General features: G+C 46.3%; 1 protein-coding gene and 1 long non-coding RNA gene across 2 annotated transcripts in view; both read left to right on the top strand.

Annotated features, from left to right (window-relative positions):
- Window positions 1-8,355, top strand: part of LOC124790047 — a 46,499-nt gene extending 38,144 nt beyond the window's left edge. Inside the window, exon 3 of the long non-coding RNA XR_007016210.1 lies at window positions 8,298-8,355. This is a non-coding gene — a long non-coding RNA (uncharacterized LOC124790047). The remainder of the gene's footprint in view (window positions 1-8,297) is intronic.
- The window catches only part of LOC124773250 (follistatin-related protein 5-like), a 194,970-nt gene continuing 179,032 nt past the window's right edge, over window positions 6,944-22,881 (top strand). The window contains exons 1-2 of the mRNA XM_047249388.1: window positions 6,944-6,949; window positions 8,298-8,442. Of these exons, the coding sequence (XP_047105344.1) occupies window positions 6,944-6,949; window positions 8,298-8,442 (151 nt within the window). The remainder of the gene's footprint in view (window positions 6,950-8,297; window positions 8,443-22,881) is intronic.

Here is a 22,881-nt window from a genome sequence, read left to right as displayed (position 1 = left end):
AAACGATGATATGCCTCGCTCAGGCCTCCCAAGGGCTACTACGGCAGTGGATGACCGCTACCTACGGATTATCGCTCGGAGGAACCCCGACAGCAACGCCACCATTTTGAATAATGCATTACGCGCAGCCACAGGACGACGTGTTATGATCAAACAGTGCGCAACAGGCTGCATGGCGCCCATCTTCGCCCCCGACGTCCATGGCGAGGTCCATCTTTCCAATCACGACACCATGCAGCGCTGTACAAGTGGACCCAACAACGTGCCGAATGGACCGCTAAGGATTGGCATCACGTTCTCTTCAGCGATGAGTGTCGCATATATCTTCAACTAGACAATCGTCGGAGTCGTGTTTGGAGGCAACCCGGTCAGGCTGAACGCCTTAGACACACTGTCCAGCGAGTGTTGGAAAGTGGCGGTTTCCTGCTCTTATGGGGTGGTATTATGTGGGGCTGACGTACGCCGCTGGTGGTCATGGAAGGCGTTGTAATGGCTGTACGATACGTGAATGCCATCCTTCGACCGATAGTACAACCATATTGTCAGAATATTGGCCAGGCATTCGTCTTAATGGACTACAATTCGCGCCCCCATCGTGCACATCTTGTGAATGACTTCATTCAGGATAACGACTACAGTGGCCAGCATGTTCTCCACACATGAACCCTATCGAAAATGCTTGAGATGGATTGAAAAGGGTTGTTTATGGACGATGTAGCCCACCAACCACTCTGAGGGATCTATACCGAATCACCATTGAGGAGTAGGACAATCCGGACCAGCAGTGTCTTGATAAACTTGTGGATAGTATGCCAGACGAATACAGGCTTGCATCAAAGCAAGAGGGGGGAATCACATTTAAGATTCCAGCCCATCTACAAGTTTCTTGATTACCGCATTCATTTAACGTAAAGCGGACAAGTCTCGACGTGCTTTCTGTGCAATGAAAGAGGCCATCTTAGATCTTATTGTTCACGATGGTATTTGTATTGAAGATCTTATCAGTAATCGGCGTTAGCTGATCTGCGTTCTACTGCTAACGAGGTTTGAGGCACGTCTTCCGCAGGTGCAGCACAACAACAGATGGAAGCGCAGCTTTCTGTTCCCGATTTTCCGCCTATTCCCTTGCAGCACGATCCTGAAATGCTTACTGCCAAGCTGGCAATCCAGACACGCCGTACGTAGGATGGTGAGGAGTCGCATACGTATACTCCTCACCCACACCTTCCTGAAGTAAGTTTGTCGGCTGGTGTATCTTTTAGTGCTGAGTTCTGCATTCCTGATGTGGTCGATGGTGTGGAAACAGCTGCGGACTTTAGTGCTTCTCCTAGCATTCCTCCGACTCTACATGCAACACCTCCGAAACCACTCAAGGGTGAGGAAGTCGCTGAGCCTTTTGGTGTTCCAATGATTCAACAGCTAAAAATTGCGGCACCCGTAAATTTAACTGCTCGCTTTACGCTGGAACAACCTACTGTTGTTGATCTCAAGGAGGTGACTGGTGGCCAGATGTTTTGAAGCCTGACACGTCTTCTGTATGTCAATGTTAACTGCAAGGATCTCATGCCGAGAGTGGACCTCTGAGACTCCTTGTTTGTCACCTAATTTGCATAATGTTTCAGAACCGCCCACGCCCACTGTAGATGCCGTATTGCCTCATAGTCGCTGCAAACAACTCGTCCCACCAGAGCGCGCTGTGGCTCGTCAAAATAACACACATAAAGATTTCAGAGGCGGGGGTTCTAGCCCTCAACCTCTGATTCGTCTACTGACTCAGTAATGGCTCTTGATTACGTATTTAAGTTGGTCAGCAGATTGAATTTTGTTGCTAGTTGTTAAAATATGTAGCCTTGTAAGTTTATTTCTTTGAACGTCAATTACCTGTAGGTGGAATCGGAAACGCGGCTAGCATTTTATCTACTATTCCTGTTCGGATGTCGTATTCCCACAATTATTTTTAATTCATACATTTCCTCTGCCTGAATTACCCACTATGCTTAATGTGGCTCCAGAATGTTCCCCGGGGACTGCCTTGGTTTTTAGAGAGATCATTCCCATGTAAGGGATTAAACATCTTGATAATGGTAGGTGTGTAGGACGTACTTTTTTACCTGTCCTTGATTCTGATTTTCGTACAGTCCAGCGTCCTGTACAGGGCGCATTTCGTACCGTTCTCGATTTTATAAGAAAGAGGTGGTATAATTGTTACAGTAAACTTCACAGAGTATTCTGGTAGGAGCTAATTTTAACTCTGTGTTTCTTCCTCTAGAGTAGTCTTCCACTTTTAATTTCCGTGGTAGCTGAATGTCCTGATGTTATATCGGTGGCCGTTGTTGCTACTGTTCCTGCTGCTCCAGCCTTATGGAATTCTGGCAAGGCTTTCCACTGGCTCAGCCATGGCTTCCTGTTGTAGGTACTGGAAGCCGCTATGTTCACAATCGACGTGTACAGGTTCTTGTCTAATTTGTTTATGGGCATCCAAGTTTCGGTGTGTACAGAGTATGGACTAAGAGTAAACTGGAGAATGATGAAAATAATGAGAAGCCGAAATAACAAGAGTAGCAAGAAACTTAACGTGAAAATCTGTGATAACGAAGCACATGATGTTACGGTATTCTGCTGCCTAGGCAGCATAATAACCAATGACGGACAGAGCAAGGAGGACATCAAAAGGAGGCTAGCACTGGCTAAAAGGGCGTTCCTGGGCATCTACTAACATCAAACATAGGTATCAATTTGAGGAAGAAATTTCTAAGAATGTACGTTTGGAGAACAGAATTGTATCGTAGGGAAACGTGGACTGTGGGAAAACGGAAACAGAAGAGAATCGAAGCATTTGAGACGTGGTGCTACACACGAGTGTTGAAAATTAGGTTGTTGTTGTTGTGGTCTTCAGTCCTGAGACTGGTTTGATGCAGCTGTCCATGCTACTCTATCCTGTGCAAGCTTCTTCATCTCCCAGTACCTACTGCAACCTATATCCTTCTGAATCTGCTTAGTGTATTCATCTCTTGGTCTCCCTCTACGATTTTTACCCTCCATGCTGCCCTCCAATACTAAATTGGTGATCCCTTGATGCCTCAGAACATGTCCTACCAACCGATCCCTTCTACTGGTCAAGTTGTGCCACAAACTTCTCCCCAAACCTATTCTATACTTCCTCATTAGTTATGTGATCTCCCCATCTAATCTTCAGCATTCTTCTGTAGCACCACATTTCGGAAGCTTCTATTCTCTTCTTGTCCAAACTATTTATCGTCCATGTTTCACTACCATACATGGCTACACTCCATATAAATACTTTCAGAAATGACTTCCTGACACTTAAATCTACACTCGATGTTAACAAACTTCTCTTCTTCAGAAACGTTTTCCTTGCCATTGCCAATCTACATTTTATATCCTCTCTACTTCGACCATCATCAGTTATTTTGCTCCCCAAATAGCAAAACTCCTTTACTACTTTAAGTGTCTCATTTCCTAATCTAATTCCCTCAGCATCACCCGACTTAATTCGACTACATTCCATTATCCTCGTTTTGCTTTTGTCGATGTTCATCTTATATCCTCCTTTCAAGACACTGTCCATTCCATTCAACTGCTCTTCCAAGTCCTTTGCTGTCTCTGAGAGAATTACAATGTCATCGGCGAACCTCAAAGTTTTTATTTCTTCTCCATGGATTTTAATGCCTACTCCGAACTTTTCTGTTGTTTCCTTTACTGCTCGCTCAATATACAGATTGAACAACATCGGGGAGAGGGTACAACCCTGTCTTACTCCCTTCCCAACCACTGCTCCCCTTTCATGTCCCTCGACTCTTATAACTGCCATCTGGTTTCTGTACAAATTGTAAATAGCCTTTCGCTCCCTGTATTTTACCCCCGCCACCTTTAGATTTCGAAAGAGAGTATTCCAGTCAACATTGTCAAAAGCTTTCTCTAAGTCTACAAATGCTACAAACGTAGGTTTGCCTTTCCTTAATCTTTCTTCTAAGATAAGACGTAGGGTCAGTATTGCCTCACGTGTTCCAACATTTCTACGGAATCCAACATGATCTTCCCCTAGGTCGGCTTCTACTAGTTTTTCCATTCGTCTGTAAAGAATTCGTGTTAGTATTTTGCAGCTGTGACTTATTAAACTGATAGTTTGGTAATTTTCACATCTGTCAACACCTGCTTTCTTTGGGATTGGAATTATATTCTTCTTGAAGTCTGAGGGTATTTCACCTGTTTCATACATCTTGCTCACTAGATGGTAGAGTTTTGTCAGGACTGGCTCTCCCAAGGCCGTCAGTAGTTCCAATTGAATGTTGTCTACTCCGGGTTCCTTGTTTCGACTCAGGTTTTCAGTGCTCTGTCAAACTCTTCACGCAGTATCGTATCTCCCATTTCATCTTCATCTACATCCTCTTCCATTTCCATAATATTGTCCTCAGGTACATCGCCCTTGTATGGACCCTCTATATACTCATTCCACCTTTCTGCTTTCCCTTCTTTACTTAGAACTGGGTTTCCATCTGAGCTCTTGATATTCATACAAGTCGTTCTTTTATCTCCAAAGGTCACTTTAATTTTCCTGTAGGCAATATCTGTCTTACACCTAGTGAGATAAGCCTCTACATCCTTACATTTGTCCTCTAGCCATCCCTGCTTAGCCTTTTTGCACTTCCTGTCGATCTCATTTTTGAGACGTTTGTATTCCTTTTTGCCTGCTTCATTTACTGCATTTTTATATTTTCTCCTTTCATCAATTAAATTCAATATTTCTTCTGTTACCCAAGGATTTCTACTAGCCCTCGTCTTTTTACTTACTTGATCCTCTGCTGCCTTCACTACTTCATCCCTCAAAGCTACCCATTCTTCTTCTACTGTATTTCTTTCCCCCATTCCTGTCATTTGTTCCCTTACGGTCTCCCTGAAACTCTGTACAACCTTTGGTTTAGTCAATTTATCCAGGTCCCATCTCCTTAAATTCCCACCTTTTTGCAGTTTCTTCAGTTTTAATCTACAGGTCATAACCAATAGATTGTGGTCAGAGTCCACATCTGCCCCTGGAAATGTCTTACAATTTAATACCTGGTTCCTAAATCTCTGTCTTACCATTATATAATCTATCTGATACCTTTTAGTATCTCCAGGGTTCTTCCATGTATACAACCTTCTTTCATGATTCTTAAACCAAGTGTTAGCTATGATTATGTTGTGCTCTGTGCAAAATTCTACCAGGCGGCTTCCTCTTTCATTTCTTAGCCCCAATCTGTATTCACCTACTACGTTTCCTTCTCTCCCTTTTCCTATACTCGAATTTCAGTCACCCATGACTATTAAATTTTCGTCTTACTTCACTATCTGAATAATTTCTTTTATTTCATCATACATTTCTTCAATTTCTTCATCGTCTGCAGAGCTAGTTGGCATATAAACTTGTACTACTGTAGTAGGTGTGGGCTTCGTATCTATCTTGGCCACAATAATGTGTTCACTATGCTGTTTGTAGTAGCTTACCCGCATTCCTATTTTTCTATTCATTATTAAACCTACTCCTGCATTACCCCTATTTGATTTTGTGTTTATAACCCTGTAGTCACCTGACCAGAAGCCTTGTTCCTCCTGCCACCGAACTTCACTAATTCCCACCATATCTAACTTTAACCTATCCATTCCCCTTTTTAAATTTTCTAACCTACCTGCCCGATTAGGGGGTCTGACATTCCACGCTCCGATCCGTAGAACGCCAGTTTTCTTTCTCCTGATAACGACATCCTCTTGAGTAGTCCCCGCCCGGAGATCCGAATGGGGGACTATTTTACCTCCTGAATATTTTACCCAAGAGGACGCCATCATCATTTAATCATACAGTAAAGCTGCATGCCCTCGGGAAAAATTACGGCTGTAGTTTCCCCTTGCTTTCAGCCGTTCGCAGTACCAGCACAGCAAGGCCGTTTTGGTTATTGTTACAAGGCCAGATCAGTCAATCATCCAGACTGTTGCCCTTGCAACTACTGAAAAGGCTGCTGCCCCTCTTCAGGAACCACAGGTTTGTCTGGCCTCTCAACAGATACCCCTCCGTTGTGGTTGCACCTACGGTACGGCCATCTGTATCGCTGAGGCACGCAAGCCTCCCCACCAACGGCAAGGTCCATAGTTCATGGGGGGGAATTAGGTGTACTAGTAAAAAATGAAGAAGTTCTCCGCAGAATCAGTGTAGAGAGGCACATATGGAAAACACTGACAAGAAGGAGAAGACATCAGAAATAACCTACACGCTACTAGAGGGGGGGGGGGGGGGGTGTAGAGGATAAAACCTATTGGGAGGGACGTGATTGCAAAATATCCAACGGATAATTGAAGACATAAGGTCCAGGCAAAAGTCATAGTCCTGAAGGCATCCCATTCGGTGAATTCAGCGAACATGTGTTAGGAGAACACTGTGCAACCACTATGCTACTATCACATTACACCACGTTTTGGGATCGTGGGAATACAATAATATTAGGTTATTTGCAGAAGAACATTTACAGGCTGTTAGGGGTATAGGAACAGATATTTTCATAACTGCTACCTTAATATGTACCATTTCAGCGTGTTAGCTGTTCTCCTTTGCCTCTAACAGTCTTTCCGCAAACACATCACATTGTTGACTGCCAGATGTTTTCTCCATGTTATAAATGCTCCACGAAATGGACTACGCCTGTCAGTATATGTTATACATTTCAGCCCACGCGTCCACACTTCAACAATTGACCTGCTGCCCAGTGGAAAATAACTATTAATGGCTTCCATTGCCCACGCGTACTTGGAGACACTGTCCAACCTAGGAACACAATGCTTGGGTAACTACTAGTCTGCGAATGAAGTGATACCGATGTAAAGGTGTTCAGTACACTTCCATCAGTTATCAGCAGAAATATCTGCACTTACTTCCCTAACACCCTATGCGCACATGATGGTAACGTGATCACTTTTACAAGTAATTTATTATGCGTAATCGAGTATATTCACTTTTTTACAGTTCCACTCATTAATAACTAAAGAAACGAAAACTTCATCAGTTTTCACAAACAATGTTGTTTACAGTTAAACTTAAAACGTTTTTGTCCTTTTCAAAGAATAGGTTATCATTCTGACGAGGTACAATTAATGTTCGATGTAGCCCGCCCGGTTGACCGTGAGGTATAAGGTCGGATTTCCGGGCGGGGAGGAGCGCCTGGTCCCCAGCACGAATCCGCCTGGCCAGTCTGTGGATGGTTTTTAGGCTGTTTTTCATCTGTCTCGGCGAATGCGGGCTGGTTCCCCTTATTGCTCCTCAGCTACAGGATGTCGGCAATTGCTGCGCAAACAAGTTCTCCACGTACGCGTACACCACCATTACCCATTACTCTACCACACAAACATAGGGGTTACACTCGTCTGGTGTGAGACGTTCCCTGGGGGATCCACCGGGGGGCAAACCGCATAATAACCCTGGGTTCAGTCTGGGGCGGCGGAGGGGTGAAGTGGATTGCGATAGTCGTCGTGGGGGCATGGACCACTCCGGCTGCGGCGGGGACGGAACTCCTCCGTCGTTTCTAGGTCCCCGGTTAATATACAATACAATGTTCCATGTACCGATCACAAAGTTGGGCCCACACATTGTACCTACGAATGGATATTGTGAAACACACTCTCTGTTACAGCCGGTGCAGTACGGCCTCTTCCATTTCGGGTGTATGGCGTCTGCTTAGAGACGTCAGGCCTGCCGACGGTGAAGGTACCCGTTTCTCGAAGCCGTAATTGTGACGAAAATGGTATACGATGGAATCGGACATTGTAGACAACCATCTTGATAACGGCAACGAGCTGATCTTCCAATAACTTGACCTTCACCATAGAGAAGAATCATGTCGGTGTATTCTGCAAACGTGTACTTAACCATGTTGCTCTAAAAATAACAGACAAGCGAATGAGGCTCGAAACAAGTCAGAGAGGTAGAAGAGACGTCAAATGGCATCAGCCGATGCGACATAAGCATCCCCCTCCCCCGCAGAGACTACTCTGTTGCGTAACTACCCAGCAAATACGGTTTTTAAGCGGCTGCCCAGCTCTAATTCAAAATACTCATTCTTATGTAAAAGCAGCCGTTGTGGCCGAGCAGTTCTAGGCGCTTCAGTCCGCGACCGCTACGGTCGCAGGTTCGAATCCTGCCTCGGCCATGGGTGTGTGCTGTATGAGGAATTTTTGAGCAGGTGTTTGTGTGTGCGTGTGTGTGTGTGTGTAATTATGTGTGTGGGTGTTACTTGGGATTCGTGTGTTCGCAGGCTGGCCGCTCGGACGAGGCGGGCGTCGAGGCACCTGGCGACAGCGGCGGCTGCCAGCTGGGCCACATGCTCGCCTTCGACGACGCTGACGGCGACGGCCGGCTCAGCCTCAGCGAGTTCTACGCCGCCTTCAGCAAGCTGTACAGTGAGTGCCGCCCTGCCCTGCCATCCGTTACGCTCACTCAACTCCCATTGCCAGCTCCTTATCGGTGCTAGTAGTGTTAGAGCCTGGCATCAGTATCTACACTACTGGCCAATAAAATTGCTCCACTACGAAGCTGACGTACTACAGACGCGAAATTTAGCTGACGCGAAGAAGATGCTGTGATATGCAAATGATTAGCTTTTCAGAGCATTCATACAAAGGTGGCGCCGGTGGCGACACCTACAACGTGCTGACATGAGGAAAGTTTCCAACCGATTTCTCATACACAAACAACAGGTGACCGACGTTGCCCGGTGAAACGTTGTTGTCATGCCTCGTGTAAGGAGGAGAAATGCGTACCATCACGTTTCCGACTTTGATAAAGATCGGATTGTAGCCTATCACGATTGCGGTTTATCGTATCGCGACATTGCTGCTCGCGTTGGTCGAGATCCAATGACTGTTAGCAGAATATGGAATTGGTGGGTTCAAGGGGGTAATACGGAACGCCGTGCTGGATCCCAACGGCCTCGTATCACTAGCAGTCGAGATGACAGGCATCTTATCCGCATGGCTGTAACGGATCATGCAGCCACGTCTCGATACCTGAGTCAACAGATGGGGACGTATGCAAGACAACAACCATCTGCACGGACAGTTCGATGACGTTTGCAGCAGCATGAACTATCAGCTCGGAGACCATGGCTGCGGTTACTCTTGACGCTGCATCACAGACAGGAGCGCCTGCGATGGTGTACTTAACGACGAACCTGGGAGCACGAATGGCAAAACGTCATTTTTTCGGATGAATCCAGGTTTTGTTTACAGCATCATGATGGTCGCATCCCTGTTTGGCGAGGTCGCGGTGCACGCACATTGCAAGCGTGTATTCGTCATCGCCAAACTGGCTTATCACTCGGCGTGATGGTATGGGGTGCCATTGGTTACACGTCTCGGTCATCTCTTTTTCGCATTGACGGCCCTTTGAACAGTGGACGTTACACTTCACATGTGTTACGAACCGTGGCTCTACCCTTCATTCGATCACTGCGAAACCTTACATTTCAGCAGAATAATGCACGACCGCATGTTGCAGCTCCTGTACGGGCCTTTCTGGCTACAGAAAATGTTCGACTGCTGCCCTGGCGAGTACATTCTCCAGATCTCTCACCAGTTGAAAACGTCTGGTCAATGGTGGCCAGGCAACTGGCTCGTCACAATACGCCAGTCACTACTGTTGATGAACTGTGGTATCCTGTTGAAGCTGCATGGGCAGCTGTGCCTGTACACGCCATCCACGCTCTGTTTGACTCAATGCCCAGTCGTATCAATGCCGTCATTACGGCCAGAGGTGGTTGTTCTGGGTACTGATTTCTCAGGATCTATGCACACAAATTGCGTGAAAATGGAGTCACATGTCAGTTCTAGTATAATACATTTGTCCAATGAATACCCGTTTATGATCTGCATTTCTTCTTGGCGTAGCAATTTTAATGGCCAGTAGTGTAAAACGAACTTAATTACTGTTTTGTGATTGCAGTAACGATGGTATTTGCGTAATTTATATTTGAAACATAACTCATATGTAAAGTTCGTGCTGTTTTGGCTGTTCTGTACATGATGTGGTTTGCCGACTGTGCAGTTTTTATACGCCTATAGTGATACATTCCGATATCTGATGTCCTGCAAAGAAAGGACGGACCTCTTAGAATCATGGAAATTAATGAAGGGAAATTATAATGTTGCAGAACCGAAATGTGTTACTGAATGATAATTAACAGTGGTAGCCCAATGAAGTCTGGCAATAGTGACACCACACAATGCACATAGACAAATTAATGAGAGGAGTGTTCATTTAACACATAACAGAAACAATTGGTCATTATTACATTCAGGTTTATTATCTAAAAGCAAAACACAAGAGTTACCTACTGAGATTAAGAACTGAACGATTAAGAGAAGATATCTGTATGGTGCGAAAATTGGCAATTGACCCTAAATACTGAAAAATGTGAGGCAACCATATGAGTGCAAAAACGAATCCGCTAAACTTGGGCTACGCGATAAATCAATCAAATATAAAGGCTGTAAATTCGACTAAATACCTTGCAATTACGGTTATGATCAATTGGAAAGAGCGACATAAGTTGTGGTGTAGGCGAACTAAAGACTGCGTTTTATAGGCAGAACACTTAGAAGATGCAACAGATCTGCTGAAGAGACTGTCTGCACTACGCTTGTCCGTCCTCTTTTCGAGTACTCTACGCCATGTGGGACCCTTACCAGACAGTATTACCGGATAACATCGAGAAAGTTCAAAGGAGGGCAGCACATTCTGTATATCGAGAAGTAGGGGAGAAAGTGTCACGGACGTCATACAGGATTTGTTGCGGCGGGATCTTATCACGAAATTTCAAACACCATATTTCTCTTCTGAATGTAAAAGTACTTATTGTAAGAAAATGACGTAAATCAGACCTAGCACCGAACGATACAAATATTAGGTTTTCCTGCGCGCTATTCGAGAGTGCAATAATAGACAGTTATTCTGAAGGTGGTTTGATGAACCCTTTCCCAGGCACTTAACCGTAACTTGCAGACTATCCATGTAGCTGTAGATGAATAATTTGATAAACGAATTCTAATGATAAGCTCTAACCTTTGCACAGGTGAATAGGCGTGATAAAAGGAAAGTTATGCAGATAATACACGAATACTAGCAATGACTAAGCATGGTTAGTAAATTAACAAAAAAAAAAAGAGAGAGAAAGAAAGTCACGGAAACTGGGTTCGAACAATATTCAGATTCTCAAAGTGCATATTGTCCGCAGCTCGTGGTCAGGTGTTTAGCGTTGCTGCCTCTGGATCACGGGGCCCCGGGTTCCATTCCCGGCCGGGATGGGAATTTTCTCCGCCCGAGCACTGGGTGTTTGAGTTGTCCTCGTCATCTCATCATCATTCGGGTAGTGGCGAGACTGGAAATGGGCAGATTGGAACTTGTACGGACGCTGATGACGACAATATTGACCGACCCACTAACCAACATTATCGTCATCATCAAAGTGCGTACTGAAAGCAAACTACTTGGCTGCGCAGCATGAAACCGGCATAGCTGGCTCCTGAAGGGAGTGAACCAATATCGCGTCCCTATGGAATCGGTGATCGCAGCGGTAGCATTCTACCAAAATCGTGACGAAAATTTACAAGGCAGCTGCAGTAGCGGCAGGGTCTCCCAGTTCAGCTCTCAGTACTCAAGTGGAGACACCCTCCCCTGCAACCGCAAAGCTGGCCTCATCAGTCGCTCAGCAACAAGCATTTACTCCATGGTCTTCTAGCAGCCTTTGTGTTCACTCCTCAATATCCTAGCTGCCTATGTCTTCAATGTTAACACTCTGTCAGAGCCGTAATCTCGCCGGCCAGTGGCGGCAGGCACTGCGAGATTCGTCCAGTAACACTTAAATAAGTGTACTACTCTCCCGCTATTATGGATTTATGCTGCGTTTAATCGGTAGAAGTGTGGGGTGGATAGGCAGGTGGAAAATGTATCTCACTCCACGGTATAATTTCGAAACAGACCCGTGAGATGGCAACGATGGCATGAACGAGAAAGTGCGTACTCCATATAAAATTGCAGTGAGATCCAGCCAGAACGCTGGATTCTGAAATTTAAATGGAATGTTGTATTTTGGTGTAAGGAGATCCACACGCTAGCCTTGAGAGAGAGAAACCTGGTTTCCTTATCTTCATGAAAGGCTTTTTGAACATTGAAGAGTTTTTCACTGTGAGTTAGTTGCCCCTCCCACTGCAGATGGAGAACAAAAATGGTTCAAATGGCTCTGAGCACTATGGGACTCAATTGCTGAGGTCATTAGTCCCCTAGAACTTAGAACTAGTTAAACTTAACTACCCTAAGGACATCACAAACAGCCATGCCCGAGGCAGGATTCGAACCTGCGACCGTAGCGGTCTTGCGGTTCCAGACTGCAGCGCCTTTAACCGCACGGCCACTTCGGCCGGCAGATGTGGAACAGAATGACGCTTTGGCTGCCTGAACTGAGACCCAGCCTTGGACTCTGAATATTTTTTACAGCAACCAGCTCCTTTTAAGACTATCATTTACTAGCAAGCTCTTAACTGTGCATTTCCTTCACCGTAGTAAAAAGAGAAGTGAAAAGAAAGCAATAAAATGGACACCCACTAGAGGTACTGAATCTAGCTTGGAATTACTATGCAGCGTCAGAGCTGGACTACTAGATGATGGGAGTGTACACAAAAATCTTCTGAAATACGTTAGCCACGTGAGGGTCGTATCACTTGCTTACAGGGATAAGAAAAGTAGGAGAGAGTGAAGGGACGAGAATTGGCAAACATGAAGGTTCTTTCAAACCATCATCGGAAGAGAAGACTTAGGAAAAGAAAAAGAAATAGGCACTTAGGAAATTGGGTTTCAGCAAATGGAAGCTGTATCGAGGAAATAATAAGTAGAACACCTATCGTTAAAAAAAAGCGTTTTTGAAAATGTGAAATGTTTGTTGAGAGCAAACAGAATTCCGACCGAATTAAGACAGGGATTTGGTAAATTTTATGACTGAAGTGTAAGATTTTATGACAGAGAATCAGGGCGATCAGTAAGAAAGAATAAAAAAGACCTGAATAGTTATCAAATCTGGATTTGTGGAGAAATACTAAATGTCAAGTGGACTCACAGAATGACAATTGAAGAAGTATGTATAAGACTGAGAGAGAAAAGAGCAGTAATGAAAATGACAGAGAAAGGCTTCTTTTCTGTGAAGAAACTGTCTGCAACGAAAAATAATTGAAGGTAAGGTAGCAGGGAAGATGGGGGTGGGGAGGGGGGTAGGGGGAGGGGGAATGCTGAGCACCGAGGTGATACATATCGTAAAAGATATGCAGTGTGTCCCAGAAATGGTGCAACAAACTTCGAGGGGTTATGGTGGGTGTCGTAGGGAACAAAGCGAGGTACGAACCCGCGTCTGGAATCGTCATCCAATGACGCTACAGATCGTCCAAGTGATAGACGTCGGCACTTTCCACAAGACCACCTCTTCCGCAGCAAACGTGACTGTACGCTGACACGTCTCGCAATGTTGTTTGTTATTTGGTGATAACGGCTGACTGCCACGACCACCAGTGGAGAACATGGAGCTAGTCACAGCATAAATAGGTCTTGTCTTATATGAATGTAATGGACGACGGTCTCAGGTATGGGTTTCCGTCAGCAGGTAATTTTCTCCTGGAATCTTCTAAAATCTGCTTTCTTTTCGATATACAAGAGAAAAATAAACTGCAGATTAAAGCCGTCATTCACGATGGTGGTGGTGTGTTGGGGCTTATGGGCGCTCAACATCGAGGTCATCAGCGCCCTGACACACATTAAAAGGAACGAATGTGGACAGACCTAAGAAAACTAAAGCACCCACTCAAAGAAAGCAGGAAAGGAAGGAAAATGTTACCTAAGAAAGTAAAACCTAAGGAAAGGGGAAACATAGCAACAAGAATGTCACAGGAAATTGTTATTGGCTGGCCACTTAAATAAAATATGGGCGAGCTTGTCACACAGTGAGCAAATTAAAACCCTCTCCCTAAAATCTTTGTAAAAACATTTGACAGGGCACAGAACTTTAAAACTTTAACCACATTCGTCCGAGTGTTGCCTAAAAGAGACGGCAGGTCCGCTGGCAAGTCAGCCGCGACCCGCTGGTCAGAAAATAAAATGCAATCCAATAAAACGTGGCGCACAGTGACCTGGACGCCGCAAGCACCAGGAAGCCGTGCGTCATAGGGCTGTGGCCTATTCGAAGCCGTGTTAGGAGAACCTCGTCCCGTCGATGGGGCTGAAAGCAAGTACACCACACACGCGTTGTGGGCTTGACTATACGGAGCTTATTGTCAGTCACTTCCAGCCATTCATCCTCCCACCAACGCATGACCCGTGAGCTCAACAGCGAGGTGAGTGCGTGCAAGGGGATAGCACACTGAGATACTTGTGGGGCGAGACACGCCTCCTTGGCTGCGAGATCTGCCCGTTCATTCCCAGCAATGCCAACATGCCCCAGAACCCAGCAGAAAGCTACAACCTTCCCCAGTCGCTGTAGCCGGAGGAGGGCATCCTGGATGGTCTGGACAATTTTGTCTGCCGGATACAAACGTTGCAATGAGTGAAGGGCACTGAGTGAATCGGAACAGACAAGAAATTTAGGAGAGGAAGAATGTCTCATGTGCTCCAGTGCCCGCAAGATCGCAAACAATTCTGCATCAAAGACAGTAAAAGTCTGAGGCAGTCGGACCTTGAGGACACGATATGGAAAAACAACTGAGCAACCAACAGAATCCCCTTGTTTCGACCGATCCGTAAAAACAGGTACATAGTCGTGGTGCTCAGATAAAATGGCAGAAAATGCTGCATTAAAAACGGTGGCAGGAGTGCAATCTCTCTTGTACTGCAATAAATCTAAAATCACTCCGGGCCTCTTCAGTAACCAGGGTGGCAGCCGGTTAAAACCTCGGATTTGGGGTTGTACAGACTCCACACCGAGGGACTCTAGTACACGTTGCACACGGATCCCAAACGGCAACGTAGCCCGGGGACGGCTGGAAAAAAGGCGGTCCATAGGTGGATGGGCAACAAGACGGTGAGCAGGCGAGCTGGGAGCTGCAAGAAACTTACAAGCCTGGCGCACCAGCAGGAGCTGCCGCCGGATGGTAAGTGGCGGTTCGCCAGACTCAGCACAGAGGCTGGGTACGGGACTGGTCCGATAACCATCCGTGGCCAGTCGGATCCCAGCATGGTGAACAGCGTCAAGGATCCGCAAATAAGATGGCCTCGCTGACCCATATACTGTGCACCCATAGTCCAGCCGTGAACGCACAAAAGCTCCATAAAACTGTAGGAGACGCGCCCTGTCCGCGCCCCAAGACCTGTGGCTGAGGCACTTGAGGATGTTCAGTGCCTTCAGGGTTCTGGCTTTCAAGTCACGTAGGTGTGGCAGCCATGACAACCTTGAGTCAAAAATTAGGCCCAGAAACCGCACTGTGTCTCTAAAATGTAGGACAGTATCCCGCATATGCAAGGCAGGCAAAGTAAAAAGATGACGAGATCGATTAAAATGAACACAAACACACTTTTCGGCAGAAAACCGAAAACCCGTCTTTGCAGCCCACTCCTCTAACCGCCGCACTGTTAGCTGCAACTGAAGGCTCACGGTTGCAACACTGGAGGAGGAACAGAAAACAGCAAAGTCGTCCACAAATAAGGAGCACTGTACTGGACTCCTCACTGTAGACGTTATACTGTTGATGGCTATGGCAAAGAGGGTAAGACTTAAAACACTGCCCTGCGGGACACCGTTCTCTTGCTCAAAGCGATCAGACAGTGTGTTACCAACGCGGGTCCGAAAAAACCGCTGAGACGGGAAAGGCCGAATGAAAATCCGGAGGCGGCCACGAAAGCCCCATTGATGCATTTGTGCAAGAATACAGTGTCTCCAAGTAGTATCATATGCCTTACTGATATCAAAGAAGATACCGATATAGTGATGCTGACGGAGAAAAGCCTGCTGAATAGCCGCCTCTAGGAGGGTCAGGTTGTCGACCGTGGACCGAAATTTTCGGAATCCACAATGAAAGCGGCTAAGGAGCTGTCTGGTCTCTAACAGCCAGACCAGACGCCGGTTAACCATCCGTTCCAGGGTCTTCCGACACAGCTTGTCAAGGTGATACTACGATAACTACCGGGACATGTGCGGTCCTTTCCTGGTTTGAGGAGAGGGATGAGAATTGCCTCCCTCCACGAGGTGGGGAACACTCCTGTCTGCCATATGAGATTAAAACATTCGAGGAGGATTTCCTTTGACGCCGCTGGCAGATGTCGAAGCATGGAGTACCCTATGTGGTCGTAACCTGGTGCAGTGTCAGAAGTCTCAGTAAGTGCGGATTCAAGTTCCCACATGGAGAAAGGGGAATTGTAGGCCTCAGAACTGTTCCACCGAAAGTCCAAGGTCGCTCTTTCGACAGTCGCACGGTAGCGACGAAACGTTGGATCCTGATTTGCGGTGGCAGTACTTTGTGCAAAATGCTCTGCCAGCGTCTGAGCAATGGCTCTGGGTGTCGTTTGGAGACATCCCTGGTTCAGGACAGAAGCTATTGGTAAACGGCTATGTTTACCGGAAATCCTCCGGATGGCTTCCCATACTCTTGTGGAACAAGTGGAACGGTTGATGGAGTCCAGGAACTCCTGCCATGACCTTTTCTTGCTCTCTTTAATGACACGGTGTGCCCTGGCTCTCGCGATTCGAAAGGCGGTAAGATTGACCGCTGTTGGTCGGCATTTAAATCGGCGAGGAGCGGCACGCCTGTCCCGGATGGCTGAACGCCACTCTTCTGTCCAACAAGGCACAAGGCGCCGCTTAGGAGTGCCAGAAGACTGTGGTATGCACAGGTCAGCAGCATGATGAACCGCAAGCGTGATGTGATCTACCCATTCCTGTACGTTATTGTGGCGGTCAAAGACAGCCAACCGAGTGAACAGTGGCCAGTTAGCCCTGCCAATCATCCACGATGGTGGCCGCTGCTCCAGCGATACACCATCCAGGAGATGAATGCGGATAGGGAAGTGATCACTGGAATGAAGGTCGTCAATGACCTCCCAGTGAACAGAGTCGGTGAGGGTTGGAGAGCAGAAAGATAGGTCAATGGCTGAGAATGACCCTGTAGCAGTAGACAAATGAGTCGGAGTACCTGTGTTGAGGATGCACAACATTTGAGATGTTAGGAGGCTCTCCAAAATTCGACCTCCAGCGCAAAGTGGAGCCCCACAGGACATGATGGGCATTGAAGTCTCCCAGGAGGAGAAATGGGCGAGGGAGTTGGTCGATAAGATCTGTGAGAGCGTCTAAGGTCATTGCATCCAGAGGGGGTAAATAAAGGGAGCAAACGGTAAACCTCCGAGGTGAATGAATTTTAACTGCAACTGCTTGCAGGTCAGTATCCAGGGGGAGAGCAGAGGAGTGGTGGTCATTATTGACAAACACAGCGACTCCGCCTTTGGCCCTTTCTCCAGTCAGGTCATCTTTGCGATATGACGTATAGCCCCTTAGTATAGGAGCATCAGATGGTTTTAAATGCGTTTCCTGTAAACACAAGCACAGAGGGCGTTGCCGTGCTAGGAGGTTCAGTTCCTCCACATGTGCCCGGAATCCATTCATGTTCCACTGTATAATGGGAGCCATCTATCAGGGTGGGAGTACCTTCATTCTCACTTTCTGTAGGGGAGGAGAGCCCACAACAGGTGGAGGCTCAGTTTTGGGGCGAGATGATTGCCCCAGTCTGACATCAACCTCCATCGCCTCAGAAGAGGATTCGAGAGAGACGTCAGAGAGAATTACATCCACATCAGGAGACTGTATAACTGCAGTCTCCTTTAGTGGGCGAGTCTTCACCTTTGTCTTTGGTTTCGATGTTCTGGCCTGAGGTGGCACTGGAGCCAAAACCTCAGAAGCAGTAGGGGGTGTAGCAGCGCTGGGCAGTGCACAAGACTGGACCTGGGAAGGGGCAGGAAGTTCCATGATGTCAGCTACCACGGCATGGTCAGAAGGCAGGGGGGGAGCAGCAGGCCTCACAGGAACGGCAGCAGCACGCGTACATTGACAAGCGCAGATGCTAGTGCTCACAGTAGCAACCTCCGTTTGTGTAGCGGCATCGGTTTTCAAGACTGGTTGTTTGAGAACGGAAGAAAAGGAAGCAGCGAACGTGGGCGGCTGCATGGGCTTGTAGATTTTCTTCGCCTCACCATACAGGATGCGTTTCGTAGTTTTTAGTTCCTGAATCTTCCGTTCCTCAAGGAAAACTCTGCATTCCCTACTCCACACAGGGTGAACCCCAGAGCAGTTGACACACTTGGGAGGAGAGGAGCAACCAACTCCCTCATGGGCGGCTTTACCACAATTCCCGCAAGTGGCTTCCCCTCTACAGCCGAGAGTAGTGTGTCCAAAGTGTTGGCATTTAAAACACCGCATGGGTTTGGGGTAATAAGGCCGTACACTGAGACGTAGGAAACCTGCCTTCACATGCTCTGGCAATTTGGTGCTGTTAAATGTAAGGATAAATGAGTCAGTCTTTATGAGAGCACCATCCACCCGTTTCATAATGTGTTGCACGTCGACAATTCCTTCCTGGGACCATTCAGCCTTCAGTTCGTCATGGGGAATGTCAACGAGATCTCTGCAAGTCACAACACCCTTGCTGTAGTTCAAGGTATTGTGATATTCAGTCTCTATCGCAAACTCCCCAAGAAATTGTGCCTTCTGAAGGTTCTGGACTTGCTGGCAGCTAGATGTTTCAACCAACAAGGTGCCATTTCGCAAGCGCTTTACAGATTTTAATGTGCCAGCAATACCTTCTAAGCCCTTCTGTATATAAAATGGCGAAACTTTTTCAAAACTCCCATCTTTTCTTTTAATTATGAAAAACACATTCTGCGAAGCAGGATGCGTTCTGTTACTACTACCTGAATCAGGAGGACTGGCTACACGAGCCCTCTTGTTGGATTGGGTGTTAGAACCCACCAGCGGTCCACCCTTTCCGCTGGCAGGAGAAGAATAAAAGTTCGAGGGTTCCATCTCGGTCCCACGAGCAGCTAGGGAACTAGAAGTCCACCTAGACAGAGCCCCGCGTGCCTAGGTAAGCCTTATACAACTGGGGCGCGGCAGGTGCCCCAGAGGTTGCCCGCTTGCGACTGTTCCACCCCAACAGCCATGCATCTTATAGGCGCGCAGCACACCGTAAGATTGAGGGGTTTTTATAGAGGTTTATCTTCCTCGCAATCCAGGCGGTCAAGCCAAGATTACCATTCCCCGTAGCACACAACATTCCACCGCCGCGTCATGCGGTGGTCGTTGAAGCATGTCCGGGGGTTACGGTGACAGGAGACTGGCGGCACTGACCAGTCCCCAGCTCAGGACCCCGGGGTCGCCAAGCCCGTACTCAGCAAATGAATGCTGAGCCCCTGGGGGGGGGGGGGGGGGTCATTCACGAAAGCAACAGTACAACACATTCATAAGACGTATGGTCTGTCTACCTAACAGCTAGTTTTATCTCTTCCAATAGTGATTACTGAACAAACAATATTGCGAGACGTTCCGCCTATGGTGCGTCAGTATACATCACGTTTGCTGTTGAAGGAGTGGCCTCGTGGCACGCGCCAGCGCCTGTAAGTTGGACTCTGAGTAGCGTCTTTGGATGACTCTTCGGGACACGGATTTCTATCCTGTATTTGTTCCTCAAGACACCCTCTACAACCCATTGAAGTTTGTTGTAATATTTCTGGGTCATTCTCTGTTTTCTGAGGATGAATTTGATTAGGTAGGAGGCCCCTTGTTAGGCACGACAAGAACATAGTGACGGAATTTGCAAGACACCACGTTGTTCGCCATTTGTATAGTGGTGGAATTTTTAGTCAAGGTTTCATTTATTATTTATAATGCCATATGTCAAGAACAGAAGTAAGTTCACCTGAAATACGCGCTTATTCAGGGATCAAAAATATTATTTTATTTAAAATCAGATATACTCTTAAAAATTACTGTTACAGTGATTTAGAAATTGTCACTTCAAATCACATAAAAACTTACATTGTGCAGAACTGTATCTTTGATTGTTACAGCCTTCGACTGTATGTTCTTCTTCAGTTCTTTTACGCCATTTCAGTGTTATTTTCATACACTATTACTTAAAAATGCACCCTTCAAAGCACCTGTGTTCTAGGCCAGTGAGGTGACAGATGCGTATAGGGTAGTATCAACAGCAGCACGAAATGGTGCAACGCTAGTACGATTTGTTACGAATGGGAAGATAAGGCAGAGAGTGAGTTATTGTGAACAGTTCAGTGAGAGGTCTGATCTCATCAGGATCGATAGCAAACCAGCACCGATAACCATAGTTCAAATATTCAAGCCGACATCGCAAGCTGAAGAGAAGAGAAGGAGAAAGTACACTACTGGCCATTAAAATTGCTACACTACGAAGATGACGTACTACCGACGAGAAATTTAATCGACGGGAAGAAGATGCTGTGATACGCAAATGATTAGCTTTTCAGAGCATTCACACAAGATTGGCGCCGGTGGCGACACCTACAACGTGCTGACACGACGAAAGTTTCCAACCGATTTCTCATACAAAAACAGCAGTTGACCGGCGTTGCCCGGTGAAACGTTGTTGTCATGCCTCGTGTAAGGAGGAGAAATGCGTACCATCATGTTTCCAACTTTGATAAAGGTCGGAGTGCAGCCTATCGTAATTGCGGTTTATCGTATTGCGACATTGATGCTCGCGTTGGTCGAGATCCAATGACTCTTAGCAGAATATGGAATCGGTGGGCTCAGGAGGGTAATACGGAACGCTGCGCTTGATCCCAACGGCCTCGTATCACTAGCAGTCGAGGTGGCAGGAATCTTATCCACATGGCTGCAACGGATCAACCACGCGACCGCTACGGTCGCAGCTTCGAATCCTGCCTCGGGCATGGATGTGTGTGATGTCCTTAGGTTAGTTACGTTTAAGTAGTTCTAAGTTCTAGGGGACTGATGACGTCAGAAGTTAAGTCCCATAGTGCTCAGCGCGAACAGTTCGACGACGTTTGCAGCAGCATAGACTATCATTTCGGAGACCATGGCTGTGGTTACCCTTTGCGCTGCATCACAGACAGGAGCGCCTGCGATGGTGTACTCAACTACGAACCTGGATGCACGAATGGCAAAACGTCATTTTTTCGGATGAATCCAGGTTTTGTTTACAGCATCATGGTGGTGGCATCCGTGTTTGGTGTCATCGTGGTGAACGCACATTGGAAGCGTGTTTTCGTAATCGCCAGAATGGCGTATCACCCGGCATGATGGTATGGGGTGCCATTGGTTACACGTCTCGGTCACCACTTTTTCGCATTGACGACACTTTGAACAGTGGACGTTACATTTCAGATGTGTAACGGCCCGTGGTTCTATCCTTGATTCGATCTCTGCGAAACCCTACATTTCAGCAGGATAATGCAAAACCGCATGTTGCATGTCCTGTACGGGACTTTCTGGATACAGATAATGTTCGACTGCTGCCCTGGCCAGCACATTCACCAGATCTCTCACCAATTGAAAATGTCTGGTAAATGGTGGCCGAGCAACTGGCTCGTCACAATACGCTAGTCACTACTCTTGACGATCTGTGGAATCGTGTTGAAGCCTCATGGTCAGCTGTACCTGTACACGCCATCCACGCTCTGTTTGACTCAATGAGCAGGTGTATCAAGGCCGTTATTATGGCTAGAGATGTTGATCTGGGTACTGATTTCTCAGGATCTATGCACCCAAATTGGGTGAAAATATAATCACATGTCAGTTCTAGCTCAATATATTTGTCCAATGAATACCCATTCATCATCTGCATTTCTTCTTGGTGTAGCAATTTTAATGGGCAGTAGTGTATATCAGGATATTGAAAGGATAGTCCAGTGCGTAAAGGGAGATTAAAACCTAATAGTTATGGAGGAATGGAATGCCGTTGTAGAGGAAAGAATAGAAGAAAGGGTTACGGTAAAATACAGACTTCATACTAGAAACGAGAGAGGAAAAAGGTTAATTGAGTTCTGGAATGTATTTAAGCTACTAATAGCTAATATCCTGTTCAAGAATCACAAGAGGAAGAAGGAGAATTTGGAAGTACAAGGGACTGAATAGGTAAGCTTGAAGTTCTTAAATTGTATAGACACTAATAAGACATAGCTCAGTATACATCAAAGAAGTTCGAAATGAAAACATAGGTACAAAGAAGGTAATTGCGAACAAACCATGAGTCGCAGAAGAAATACTTCTGTTGATCGATGAAAGATGAAAGCACAAAAACCTTCAGGGAAATTAAGGAATACAGAAATACATCACTGAGGAATGAAATAAACTGGAGGTACCTGGAAGGTAAGATGAAATGGGTGATTGAGAAATGTGAAGAAATCAAAAAAGAAATGATAGTCGGTGGGAATGACTCAGCGTATGGGAAAGTAAAAACAACCTTTGGTGAAATCAAAGGCAAGTGCGGTAACATTAGGAGTGCAACGGATATTCCATTGTTAAATTCTAGGGAGAGAACGGATATGTGGAAAGAGCAAATTGAAGGCCGCTATGAGGAGGCGTGGGGGAATTTGTCTAACATAACAGAAGAAGAGTGGAGGTAGAAGAGATAGGGGAGCCAGTAACACAATCGGAATTTAAAACAGCTTTACAAGACTTAAGATCAAGCAATGTATTCCATCAGAGTTTCTGAATTCATTGGGGGGAAGCGGCAACAAAACGACTATTCACGTTATTTGGTATAATGTGTGAGAATGGCGTTATACCTCCTGGTTTTCGGAAAAACATCATCGGCACAATTCCGAAA

This window comes from Schistocerca piceifrons, chromosome 1 (assembly GCF_021461385.2).
Source record: "Schistocerca piceifrons isolate TAMUIC-IGC-003096 chromosome 1, iqSchPice1.1, whole genome shotgun sequence".
In the NCBI taxonomy this organism is placed as follows: domain Eukaryota; kingdom Metazoa; phylum Arthropoda; class Insecta; order Orthoptera; family Acrididae; genus Schistocerca; species Schistocerca piceifrons.
Note: the sequence above shows the minus strand (reverse complement) of the source record. Positions and strands in the feature narration are given on the sequence as shown.